We start from the raw sequence: 13,657 nt of genomic DNA on the forward strand, positions 1-13,657 counted from the left end.
ATTTTTAAAAAGTTGATGTACTACATATTTGTTTAAATTACTGCTTGTTTATATGTCTCAAATCTGCACCTGTGCTGCCTCCACATAACAGCTAAACTAAATAAAGTCGTCTTCATGTGTGACTTCTCATTCAATGAAAACCTCCTGTCAGCAGCGCAGCCACAATACCAGTGTTTTAGAAACTGCTAAGAGACCTTTCGGTGCTATTCATTTCCTGTTTTTGTGAAACCTAAATTAATTAAAGATGGCAACAGTAATTCGACTCAGTCTGACCTTTTCCTGTGAAAATACTCACACAAGAGGCTGAGAGCATAACAGTGGGGAGAGACCGGTTCATTAAACCACTCCAGGGCCAAATAAAAGTCTTCTAAACCAATTAATTCAGTTAAACAACAGATAATTCATTTTAAAACCAGAAAACTAAAGAAAAAGACTTTGTTTCGGCTTTCATCCACGTTCGCACTTTAGCCCGATTCCTTTTCATACTGTTTTGAAACATTTAACGTGTCCGTTAAAAAAAGATCGTATTCATTTAGAAACATATGTCTTGAAGAGGCTCACTGTTTACTTGCCCTCAACATGACCTTCACTATAATGTGGCTAGCGCTAAGCTATACGCACTATATGAATTAGAGCCTGGAGAGCCTGAAAAGAAGAGTGTGGTGAGACATTTTATATCTACCTAGACTCTGAGTAATATCTAACTCTGTAGTAAACAAATCTGTCAGCGCTTGTCTGAACACATAAATCCACATGTATTTTTTTCTTTATGCTTCTTTGATGGCGCTTCTTTAACTCATAGATGTGGTATTTTTTGAACATAAGTCTAATCTTTGAAGGCAGCTCATAGCTTGGCGTTTTTGAACAGATGTGGGATTCCCGCTGCTCTCTCCTACTCATGCATCTTGAACTAATAAGGTCACCTTGGATTACAGCTTCTTAAAGGAACAGTTTGACATTGTGAAAATACATTTATTCACTTTCTTGCTTGATGTTAGAGGTGGAAAATATCTCCATTTTAATATCTGTATGTGAACTCTCATATAATAGCTCAACGCAGGACCAAGAGTGGAAGTTGAGAAACAGCTAGGCTCTGTTCAAGAAAAAAAAAAAAAAAAAAAACAGGAAAAAAAACCAAAAACTCTGAATTTTGTTGTTTAGAGACAAAGTCCATCCAGGCAGGAAATGATTCTGACTGCTAGTGAGAAAATTCAAAATGACTTTTTACTTAAGTAAGCATTATAATCCTACTCAAATAGGTTAATAGTGAGCTAGTTGCATCATAAAAATACACCAATTAGCCATAATATTATAACTACCTGTTTAATATTGTGTTGGTCCCTCTATTGCTGTTGCTGATCCATCGAGGCATGGACTCCACCATACCCCTGAAGGTGTGCTGTGGTATCTGGCACCAAGGTGTTAGCAACAGCTCCTTGAAGTCCTAAAAGCTGAGAGGTGAGGCCTTTCAGCCTTTTTGTGGGTTGGTCTTGTTTGTCCAGCACATCTCACAGATGCTTGATCAAATTTAGATCTGAGGAATTTGGAGGCCAAGTCAACACCTCAAATCTGAAATATCTTTGCTTTGTGGCAGGGTGCATTATCCCAGTGAACACAGTTTCCTTCTTCCCATGGTGGATACTGGTGCCAGGTGTTACCCAGCTAAGCGAACCACACGCACAAGGACATTCATGTAATCTAAAAGAAAACATGATTAATCAGACCAGGCCACCTTCTTCCATTGCTCTGTGGTCCAGTTGTGATCCTCACGTGCTCATTGTTTTCACTTTTGGCAGTGCAGAAGGGTAGGCACGCACTTCCTGACTGGAACAAACTGTGATGCATTGTGCATTCTTACACCTTTCTATCAGAACCAGCATCACCTCTTTAAGCAATTTGAGCTACAGTAGCTTGTCTATTGAATCAAACCACACAGACCAGCCTTTGCTCTCCACATGCACCAGTGAGCTCTGGGCACCCATGTCACTGATTCACCACTGTTCCTTCCTTGCACCACTTTTAATAGATACTGACCACTGCAGACCAGGAACAACCCAAAGCTGCTGCAGTTTTGGAGATGCTCTGATCCAGTCGTCTAGCCATCACAATTTGCCCCTTGTCAAACTCACCCAAAACCTTATGCTTGCAAATTTTTCCTGCTGATGTGTTAGTTGATGTGTTAAACACATCAACTTTGAGGACAAAACTTCATTTGCTCCTTAATAAATCTCACCCACTAACAGTTGCAATGATGAATATAATCAGTGCTATTTATTTCAACTGTCACTGCTCATATTGTTATACTTGATGCATATTTAGAGTGCCTGCAATAAACATACTCATTATGTCAAATGGTAATTTCTCAATTGTTGATTCATTGATGTGTATGCATGTCTTTATACTGCTTTTTATATTGCTAAGTAGCTTGATGTATAACAATGCAACCTATCTCCAAAATAATAAGCAACTAAATATTTCAAATAACTGGTACAGAGTACAAACTGAGGTATTTGCATCCAAAACATAGCTGTATAGAATCATAAGCTCATATAAAGTCGTAACATCATATAACCATTTAAATCAAATCAAATCAAATCAAAATTTATTTATATAGCACATATTAAAACAACAGTGTTGACCATAGTGCTTCACAGTCACTAAAAACATGAGACATTTAAAACAAACAATAAAAGAGGACAACAAACAATAGGTAACAACGCAACAAGCTAAAACAGCCAACTAGACAGAATCAAAAGCCAAAGTAAAAAAATAAGTTTTAAGACGTAATTTAAAAGACTGGATAGACTCGGCAGTGCGAATATGAACGGGGAGGTTATTCCAGAGTCTGGGTGCCATGGATGCAAAGGCCCGGTCGCCTCTCGACTTCATTCGAGTCCTAGGTTGTCCTAGGAGCCTGTGGTTGGACGATCTAAGTGCTCTGTTGGGATTGTATGAATGGAGTAAATCAGAAAGATAACTGGGCGCTAAATTATTCAAAATATTAAAAGTGAACAAAAGAATTTTAAAATCTATACGATATTTAACAGGGAGCCAATGTAATTTGGCTAAAATTGGAGTTATGTGTTCATGAATTCTCGTACCTGTTAAAAGACGCGCAGCTGCATTTTGAATTACCAAGTTACATTCTCCTATCCATTCAGTGGTGGTGGTGAGGGGGGTTTAAAAGTATTAGTAGTCATGTTCTGTGGCACCCCATGGCCCCCATCTAGACATGCCCCTGTTGTCACAAGCAAGTCAAATATGCCATATGCCAGTTTTTAAGGCTATTTTATTTAAGAGTGAGCCAGCTGTCAGAGTTTTTTTCTTTTCTTCTTATTTTAGTGTACAAACTCTTTTGTACACTGAAGAAACACATGGTACAGAAGGGTTGCTAACATAGTCATTTGACACAGCAAAATTGTAATTTTTAGTCAGCTAAAGGCATTGCTATTGTTTCAGTCCTTGCTTCCATAATGTATGACAGCTTCTGCTTTGTCTCTGTGAGGGCTGTAAAGTGGCTTCTAATATGTTCAGAGACAGCCAGGTCGGTGCTTTTAATGGTTTCTAGCCTTTATTAGAAGCTGTAGGAGGGACTTGCTTTCTGTTAGGAAATAACACAAGGGCAAGTATTCTCCACACAGAGTCTAACAGCAATTTATGAACTAGTTATGACATTTTATCCCACCGGGTTGTTCAATAGTCACTAAATGCAATTCACTGATTTGTTTTCATGGGCACCGTTTGTAGTGCTTTTGAAGGGACCTGAGTTGAACTGTTTTTGCTTTCATTTTTAATTAACATTTCATGCATTCACAAAAAATGCTTTCAACTGGAATACAAGAAATGCTGCTGTTAAAAAAGGGAAATTAATATCCATGCATAGAAACAAAGAGGTGGCATTTGGTTCCTATTTCATGCTCTGCAGTGAGACCGGCAGCTGTCACTTCATTTAAAATATCGTTGTAGAAGAAAAGACTATAAAGATCTGAATGACTCAATGTTTGATAGTTTCAAAAATAGTTCGTTTTTAGAGCATTTGTTTTCCTTACTGCAGTCTAACAGTGACTCCCTTCAAAAGAATTGCATGGCATACTTCCTATGCTCAGCCCACCTGTCAAGCTGCTCTGTTATAGCACGCTAGTAACACCCTTCCTAAGCTTACGGTGTTATTGGGTTCGCTATTTTCCTTGTTGTGCAACACAGTAAAGGCCTCAATCTGTTGTTTTCTTTAAGCCCGTTGATAAGGAAGTGGACTCCTTCTCTTTTCCTCTTTCAAGCGAGAGTGACCTAAAAGACGGGATGAGGCAGGTACGTGTTGCAGCACAATAGCCAGTAAATCTCTCCACAGCAGCCACACTAGAGCCCTGAGTGCATGGTTATGGAGGGAGGCTAATCAGCTTTTGGCAGATGGGCTAATGTCCTTACAGTGGCTGAGAGGGGGGCCTATATTTAGTGTCCACTCTCTCCCGCTTAACAGGGGATAACAGTGGCCCTGTTCTTCTTTCCATAGCTCATCCATTGCTGCTTAAATTCACCAAGAGACCAACTGAGGCAGAGATGAAGGGAAATGAGTGAACACAGAATTATCATAATAATAATAAACACCTAGAGTGAGAGCTGTAATCTCAAGTGACTCAAAATAGAAGAGTCAGTAGTTATGCACATCGAAATCTTTTCAAAAGCAGGCATGAAAGCAAAAGGAAAAGATAAAGAGGAGAAAACATAAGCAGAGTGTCAAGTAGAGAGACAGAAGAAAGGAAAAAGATGAAAGACAGAGTTGAGTAACGTTTTTTCCCCACTGTCAGCAGGGAAAGTGACATCTGGAGGCTGAAGCTTGCGGGCATTAGAGTGATGCAGACCTGGAGCCAATCCACTCAGCAAGTTACCATGTGTCCCTGGAGACCTGGGCTCTGCTGGTAGTAAGGTTTGTAAATTCGTGATACCTGCTTGCCGTTTCAGATTCACTTAAAGCTAATTAGCTTGGCAAACAGTGTGATGACGTTCGTTGACGCTCATCTGTGACGTCTCACTGAGGGGAAATCCTTCACGTTCAGCTGTTACTTGCTGGCAACAAGAGTCATGCACTTGTGTGGATGTGCGGGCACTTCAGAGCATTGACCTAATGAGGACTTTTCTCTTAATGTCAAAACCTGGACACCAAATCCAAATGCCAGAGCCGTTTACCTCGGCTAAACTAAAGTTCAAGGTGGTGAAACGTCTAATAATCATCATGCAAAGTGCTACTGCGGCTGGTAGTGTTTGTGATAAGAAAGAAAAATCTTAAAACATCTTATGTCCAGTGGGCTCCTTTTGCTTTTAATTAAGAAATTGCTGCACTTGAACACAATCATCAGATGTTTATTTTCAGGTTCAAACAGGATTGCTGTTGAAAACACTGAAAAACAATGAAACAATCTCTTTACAGCAACAGAAATCCACATGGAACAGCTCAGAGCAGAACGTACAATGAACATGTGTAAATGTAAATCTCAACCACTGTATTCACCAAAGCAGGTCTCCATCAGCCAAAACTAATACACAGAAAAGCACCTTTAAATTCAGTGACACAGCCTTGTCTGCTAATTCGTCTGAACACAAAGTGTACAAAAATAGAGATCGATAGAAAAATAGAAGATCTGACTTGTTTGAGAGGGAACATTCTGAGTGAAGTGCAGAATGCAGTTAAAAACTGGAAATATACTCTGTCACTCCACAATTGTTATGAAAACTCTACTTTAAATCTCAGACGAAACGCTTTAATGCCTTTCAAATATCCGTGCATTTTCAGTTCTACTTATCTCATTATTTCCTCACTGAGACAAATTTCAGCAGCTGTTAACTGTGTTCTCCTCTGCTGGGCCCGAGCTCTGTTACGACACCCTTGCACACACAAACCAACTTCCACTCCTTTGACAAATTTAGAGCTTGTAGCTTGTAACACAATTGTTCCCTTTTTCTGTTACATGTTGTTTTATTTTAAAGCAGATACATTATGGCAAAATGCATTCGAACTGCATACAAAATTTCTTAATGCATTTGATAAAAAAAAAAATAAATTAAAAGTGTTTTAAATCTTTTACAATTTTCCAGTGTAATTTTTTGAAAACTGATCGCCCATGTTTCAAAACTTTCTGTTAAACATGTGTTTGTTACTCAAAGGTACCTTGTAGAGTTTGTTTGATTTTAGGAGCTCTAATAGAGCAAAATCTTTGGTTGTATCGTGCATGTGTATGAGAACATGCATACATGTGATGTCATGCATGAGGTCCAGGGCTGGCCATCTGGCAGAATGGGCACTTTTCCTGTAAGCCAATATAAGCATTTGCATTTGGGTGGACGCACCGGTTTTTCAACAACACGTCAGGAAAAATAGTCAGCTGGCCAAAATGGGTAGGAGTAAAAGGGAAGGCACTTGTGGAGAAAGCTGAAAGCCAAAACACAGATGCTAAGTTTGTCAAATTAAGGACCTGTGGGCCATAGTAGATGATTGTGGTGGCAGGTGCTGTGAGAAGAGGCCCAACAGCCGGACAGTAAACGAAATAAAAACTTGCAATAAGGAGAAGCTAATTTAATTCAGCGTTTTATATAGCACTAGTTGACTTGGCTTTACTTCAAGGCATTTTCATATTGCAAGAATGCACAAGAATCCCGCTGATCAGACAATCCTCTGCGAGCAATCACTTGGTGACAGTGGAAAAGAAGAACTCCCTTTTAACAGGAAGAGAACTCCAGATTTAATTTTCTCCCTGTTGAGCTAAAACCATCTTTAAATGTTGATAAGTTGTCTCAGTGGAAAGTTTTGGTTATTTTTTGTTAGCCAGCGTTTATCATTAACAGCGTTTTTAGGCAGTGAGCTTGCTGTTGCTCTTCTTGGAGCTGACTTTTCCTTGGCTTTACAGTTTATTGTCTACTTTCTCCCTCTCTCCCTCCCACACACAGGATGTCATTTGGGATTTTTTTAGGATTCACTGCAGAAAGTCGTGCATTTTTGCAGAGCCCCCTTTATGAAGTGTGCAGTTCCTCTCGCTTGTTCTTCATTCCCTTTTCCTCACTACAAACTTTTAGTGTTTTACGGGAGCATCACAGTTGATATACAGATTCAGAGGAACGCAAAGATGGGTAGAGAGTGACATGATTGTGGTGGGCCAGTTTAAGTGAAAGTGCTGGACCTGACCTATTTCTCACAGTTACGCCCTGATGAGATTGCTGCAGCTGATTTCATGCCATGAACTCACTTCAGCTTTTTAGACCTTAGGGAAATAGTGTAAACAAAGAAAGAAACTCCACAGGGTGCCTTTAAGTAAGCTTGAGTGGTACATCTGAAAAATCTGTTCTTTTAATTTGCATTTCAGTTTGCATCTGGCAAAGTGTACAAAAACACATGAAAATGTGTTTTAATAAGACTGTATTTTGAAATGCACAATGGGCATACATTTCTTTCTGTCACATTTGACCCTGCACATGAAATAGGTTGCTATATACTCCTTCACCTTAATTTGCAACCCATCCATCCATCCATCCATCCGCTACCGCTTATCCTTTTCAGGGTCGCGGGGGGTGCTGGTGCCAATCCCAGCTGTCATAGGGCGAGAGGCGGGGTACACCCTGGACAGGTCAACAGTCTGTCGCAGGGCCAACACACAGGGACAGACAACCATTCGCGCTCACATTCACTCGCACATTCACACCTAATGGCAATTTGGATTTTCCAATTAACCTATCCCCTCAAGCTGCATGTCTTTGGACGGTGGGAGGAAGCCGGAGTACCCGGAGGGAACCCACGCAGACACGGGGAGAACATGCAAACTCCCCACAGAAAGACCCCGGCCTGATGTTGGAATTGAACTCAGGACCTTCTTGCTGTGCGGCAACAGTGCTAACCACCGTGCCACCGTGCTGCCCCCCTAATTTGCAACCCATCTCTCATTTTAAAATAACCATGCATTATATTTTTATAAGTATTTTTTAGACACTCTCGCCACCCACCTCCTACAGATGATGAGATTATGTTGGTACTTCCTCTTTGGTAATCAGGATGTGTACTTATCCAGCAGCACTGCTGATAAGAGCATAATCTTGAACCAAACACTGTTAAAAACATCAGGTGGTCCGATACCTCCCTCAGTGTTAGAGACCTTAGTCAGCATTGGTAAATTTTCTGACCATCAGTACATTCATAATCATTTTGAAAATGTCATGAGACAATTCAATACTACTCTAAGATAAAGAATGACAAAAAACAACTCTTCCCTTTAGGCTTTATCTAGGCACTTAAAAATGTATTCCTGTACAGAAATAAAGCATGCATTGTTTTGTTGTTGGGTTTTTTTTTGTTGTTTGTTTTTTTGTTGTTTTTTTTTGTTGTTGTCAGAGTTCAGAAAGAAAAACTTGAGTAACAAAGCAGATCTTTGGGTTGTAAACAGTACTCACTTCCTTTTTTTGCAATTTTCTTTGAAAACAAAGTTCCAGTCTCCCACAAACTCAGTGCAGACGGTAAATATGTGAATGAAAACATCTTCTGCGTCCTTTGCTGCTCTTTGCTCTTTGTGGCCATTTGTGATCTCATGTTTTGGTTTGCAATGTGAAGAAGATGTGCTTATTACACATGTCAAAACCCACAACACACCAGAACACTATCCTGTCCAGGCTATTTATGACTCAGAGCCTCAGCGACGGTTTGATCTAGCAAACCCTCGAACTGGCAGGCCAGCCCCACTCACTGGCATCTCTCCCTGTGTGCTCACCTCCTGCTGTGCCATCCTAACCCGGGGGGAAAAACATTTCTTTCTCTTGCTGCTTTGGTCCTGATTCCTTGTCTTCATTTTCTTGCCTTTCCTTGATTCTCTTCTTCCTTGCCCAATCTTATCTCTTGCTTTCCTTTTGTCCTTTCCACAAACTTCCGTTCTCAAGGAGGAGATTTAAAAAAAATCATCACTCCTCCCTTTTATGAGTGGGTGGGAGTCCCAGCACTTACACAGTGGTGCATGGACATAAAAAAGGTTTAGTTACAGGGCAACCAAGTGGCGTACATGGGGTGCTGCAAAGAAGCAAGGTACTGCTGAGGAGGAGAGGGTGGGCATGAGTAGACAGGCTGAACCTGTGCTACGTAATAGTTGCTGAAGTTGCCATCAGAGACATATGGAGCCGGCTGGTAGAAGCAGGTGACATTGGCAGCATTGGGTATGGCATTCTGCTGGACCAGAACCCGAAGGGCCAGCGACGAGATGAGGCTGAGTGTCTGACGCCTCTCGTGGCCCATCAGGCACACAGTGCTCTCTTGCACCACATTGTACAGCGTGGCAAGGTAGTCATACTTCCTGTCCTCCAGGTCTACAAAGTGGTTCTGCAGATAGGACTCCAGCTTTCTCCTCTGCTCAATCACATCAGGAAAGTCTATGAAGAATCGCGAGCACATGTAGCGCTGCAGCAGTTTCATCTCGGTGTCAGAAGCTGCACGGAAACCCCGAACCAGCAGGTGGCAGTACTTCAGCAAGCCCCCGCCGCGTATCTCCTCGGGGCTCCTCGTGCAGATGAGGCGCTTGCGCAGGTGATCGAGGGCGGTGGGGAAGTCACCATAGACACTTTCCCCAAGGATGGTGGGGTGGAAAGTTGCAGCCATTGGGTGCTCCGAGCACTCGTAAAAGAGGAGGAGCGAGTCCAGGCGGATCTGGAAAGAGTCCACGCTGAACTCAAACTGCCGGCGAAGAGAGTCCACAAACTTGAGCTCCACGTTCTTGCCACGGTTGTTGGACAGTGAGATGAGACTCCAGCGATCTGAGTCGTTACACACCTTCACCATCTTCTGCACATAAGCCTCCTACAAACAGACACAAAGTAAAACATGAAAAGTTTCTACACAATAGGAATCATGATCTTCATGTAAATGTCATATTTTGCAGGCTTTAACCAGCACACTGAAATCATCAGTGAAAACTTAAAGACACTGTTGGAACAAAGAGAGTGGACAACAAGGGTTTTATACCCACTTTATATCCACACTAGAATTCTATATGCCCTCTACCTTTTTTATTTGTGTGTCATTAAGGGCTTACAAAAAGCACTGCATTATAAGATGAGTAACTAATTGTATATATCAGCTCAAATCATTCAAAAACTCGAGGACCTCCTTCAAACCCTCTCTCACAATCTCTCAACTCCTCCTCCTCCCCCATGTCCTTTTCACAGCTGTGGTAAAGTAAAGTTCTTGCAAAAAGTTTACCAAAAACTTCTTTTTCTGACCGTGACCTGCTCACCAGATGAACGACTGCATTCTGGGTCAGCAATGGAGATATAATGTGTTTTGACCATAGTTTGAGCAACAACTCCACATTAATGTGCACCTGATAAAAATCTCTGTCTGGCCTTTTACTCATCATGTTTTGCTGATCACATCTGTTGGTGGGCCATTAGTAGCCTGGGTAGTCCTTGGTATCCAGGTAACTGAGGGCCGACTGATTAATGTGGATCTGACTCCAATTGGATTAGACAGAATCCTCTTTGAACTGGAAACCAAACTTTTTACTATTTGTAGGCTTATATCTCTATGCTGCACTGACATATTCAGACTTATTAGAATTGGGTGCATTATTAAATCTAAAATGTATGCAATGACTGAGAAATTTTAACTAATTCTTCTTCATGTATAATTCAGGAATTGAGTAATTTTGAAGCTCTGCATTATATGCGCCAGTGCTTCACAGTTCTCATAAGAATCATAATTTGCTCCGTTTGTGAGTCACATTTCTTCATACACTACCTTTAAGGTCACTGGTGTGATCTTTTCTTTATTCACCCCCTCGGGCAAGAAGTCTAGAAGTGAGTCCAGCACTATATCTTTCACTATCTGAAACTCCATCTCCCCTTTCAGCTCGGCGCAAAATATTAAGTCCAGATCTTTCCATCCCAGACCGCTGTCCTCATGCAGGACGTAGCTGGCTGCCGATCCGTTTAACCGCACCTCCCGAACATGTATCCGCTTCTCCTCCATGCGGCTTCGGACCACCTTGACGATATCTCGTGGCTTCACCTCCAGGGTCGGGAAGCTCCATCGCCCGTGAATTGGGATGGAGCCCGTGAGGATGGTGTCCAGCCGATGCACTTGCTCCCAGTTGAGCACGCTGAGGTTGATGCTCTCTCCGTGCGAGTAGCTGTCAGCTGCAGCGCACTCAGCGCTCTCGATCATGTTGACAGGAGGTAGAGGAGGATGTAAACGGCAAAACTTTCTACTAACTCCGTCCGGAGCTGCGGCATTAGCCGGAGGCAGCGTTCTGTGGAAATGACCCTTAGGAGCGGAACTCTGTCACACCAACAAGACCGTGAACGACAAAACGTCTTTACGCATGACGAAGAGAACAGGTCGGGCGGCGTTGCCCCACTTCTTACATAAAGTCTGCTTCTCCAGACAAATTCAGTTCATGATCTTGTCAAGCTTTCGCTGGCAGACTGCGCGCTCCGATCCGTCTCCGTGTCTAACCTCTGGACAGCGGGTGTCAGCTGTGTCGGTTCTTTCTTTCCGTTTCAGCTTTTCGCGACGTCCCAGTAGTGCTCTGACGCAGCTATCTCAACCGAAAAATCCACTGGAGAAGTTTTACTTCTGTCTTCTTTGACTCGCTTTTTGTCTTTTTGATACGCACAGCTTATTGCGTATCGATGCTGAGCAACTTTACGCTCCGTTTTTTTTTTTTTTTTTTTTTTTTTTACAATGCGCGTTTCCGATCCCCACCTACTTTTCAAAAGCGGTGAGCGACTGCTGTTTGTCTTTTACATTTTGGCCGTTTTGGAGCTCGCTGATACTGCGCGATGCACGGAGGTCCCACTCCACGGCTGCTGGAGAGGTTGTGAACAGATCATTTCCAGTCCGAGAAGCGATGGGGCGGCTCGGTTTGATTGACAGCCCACACCAACTAACACCACCCCCTCCACCCCCTCCGCTTCCCATGGTTAATTTCAGTGGCTTCAAGCTCGAATGCTGAGGCGTGTCTAAAGAAGAATAAAAACTTTTAAATTAAAGTTCTAGCCTTCAAAATCGGGGATTCGTATCCACAAACAGTCACTTTTACTCAAAATCCCATCATTCCGGAGATGCAGCCAGCCTACACTTGTCTTCCTGCAGAGGGGAACCCTGGTCTCACTGGTCCAGTATCAGCTCCCCCTGTTCAGTTTGACATAAATCTATGCACGTTATCAAAATCGGGTACTTAGAATTCTTTCCAACCTTCCAAACAGATAAATTTGTGTAAATTACACAAATATAAAACACTACAATTTTACTACTACGCGAGGTTTCACATGCACCCTCTCTAGAGATGTTTGTTTTTTCTTCACTAGTTATCATCTTATCTCCAAAGTCACACATCGTGAAACCACATTTAATGCGCAAATTTAACAACAGTTTCTGTTTTATTTGTCCTCTTAACACCAACATGAATGTTTAATTTGAGCATATATGTGCGATGAAAGTTGTCGGTCATGTTCTTGACTGCGGTCCAGCTTGGGTATGGGCCACAGTCTCTCGGGTTAGTTGTCATAAAGAATCTGTCAGTGCGGAGCTGGGCGCGCATATCTGCGTCACTGCAGACGAGCCCATAAACCAGCTTATCGCAGATTACCCTCTATGTGCAGTGTCACACACGTTAACACCGACACACAGGAAGATGCGCTGTTAGCAAGTGCACTTTCACACATGAGGGTGAACGTATTGTTATCCAAGAATTGTTTTTGTGCATGCGCAAAAAGCTAAAACACCGAAAAGAAGGAGAAACGTGATGATAACCGTGAGCCAAGTTTTGAGTAAGACTGAAGCAAAGATCCAATACCATCTGTCAGAAAAAGGGAGGGATGTAAATATGAAAACGCTACATTTTACAGAAAAAAATAAGATATTTGTATCTGTTTAATATCTATTTGTTATTTTAAAGTCCGACATATGACTCGAGTGAATAATCCATGTCAGTTTACAATCTGATAGGCAGCATTGAGATCAAGTTTACTTTAACTATTCGCCTCAGTATCATTGTCAGTCGTTGATGCAGTGAAGCATATGGCAGCTGCTTTCACTTCTTTGTATTGTTGATGCATTAACAGCAGCTACTTAACATTTAAATAATACGGGAAGAATCACATTTATGTGCAAATGCAAAACTTTCAGCATTAGTGCTGCTGCTGCATTACAGGAAATACTGTGCCATTATTTCCACACTGCAAATACAGTACGTAGCTCTGTAGGTTAAGACATAACAACAGCAGGTCAGTCACACTCTTCACTTCCCCATTCACCATTTAGCTCAGTTTAAGCCTTACTGCTTACTGTGAAGCAACTACTTACCTGACCTTTGACCTGCCAAGTGGATGACACCGGATTGGTTTCCGATGTCTAACGACTATCCAGGATTTCAGACAGACCGCATGCCTGGCTGCTAAACTTATCTCCATATATGGAAACAAATTTATGCACACAAGAGTATCTTGAGGTGTGCACTAAATTGTAACCTATCTGTTTATGTGTGAATTATTATTGCACAGTGCCCTCTTTCTATTCAGGAACATGACAGAGAGTTTTTTTTATTAAAAAATTCAGATGCAGACACATGAAGAAATCTCGGCACCCAGGATTCTGATCACACTTAAAATATCTTTCCATATCTTCTGCATATTCTTT

At 41.8% G+C, this 13,657-nt stretch overlaps 1 protein-coding gene across 1 annotated transcript; it reads right to left on the bottom strand.

Moving 5' to 3' along the window:
• Positions 1-5,337: 5,337 nt before the first annotated feature.
• Positions 5,338-11,863, bottom strand: LOC308396861 (terminal nucleotidyltransferase 5A-like). Its single transcript, XM_080882488.1, has 2 exons — positions 10,757-11,863; positions 5,338-9,817 (listed from the first exon to the last, which is right to left on the bottom strand). Exons 1-2 carry the CDS (start codon positions 11,180-11,182, stop codon positions 9,002-9,004), a joined length of 1,242 nt encoding a protein of 413 aa, XP_080738614.1. The 5' UTR covers positions 11,183-11,863; the 3' UTR covers positions 5,338-9,001.
• Between the last annotated feature and the right edge of the window lie 1,794 nt (positions 11,864-13,657).

Source organism: Rhamphochromis sp. 'chilingali' (assembly GCF_963969265.1).
Source record: "Rhamphochromis sp. 'chilingali' genome assembly, chromosome: 5".
Classification (NCBI taxonomy): domain Eukaryota; kingdom Metazoa; phylum Chordata; class Actinopteri; order Cichliformes; family Cichlidae; genus Rhamphochromis; species Rhamphochromis sp. 'chilingali'.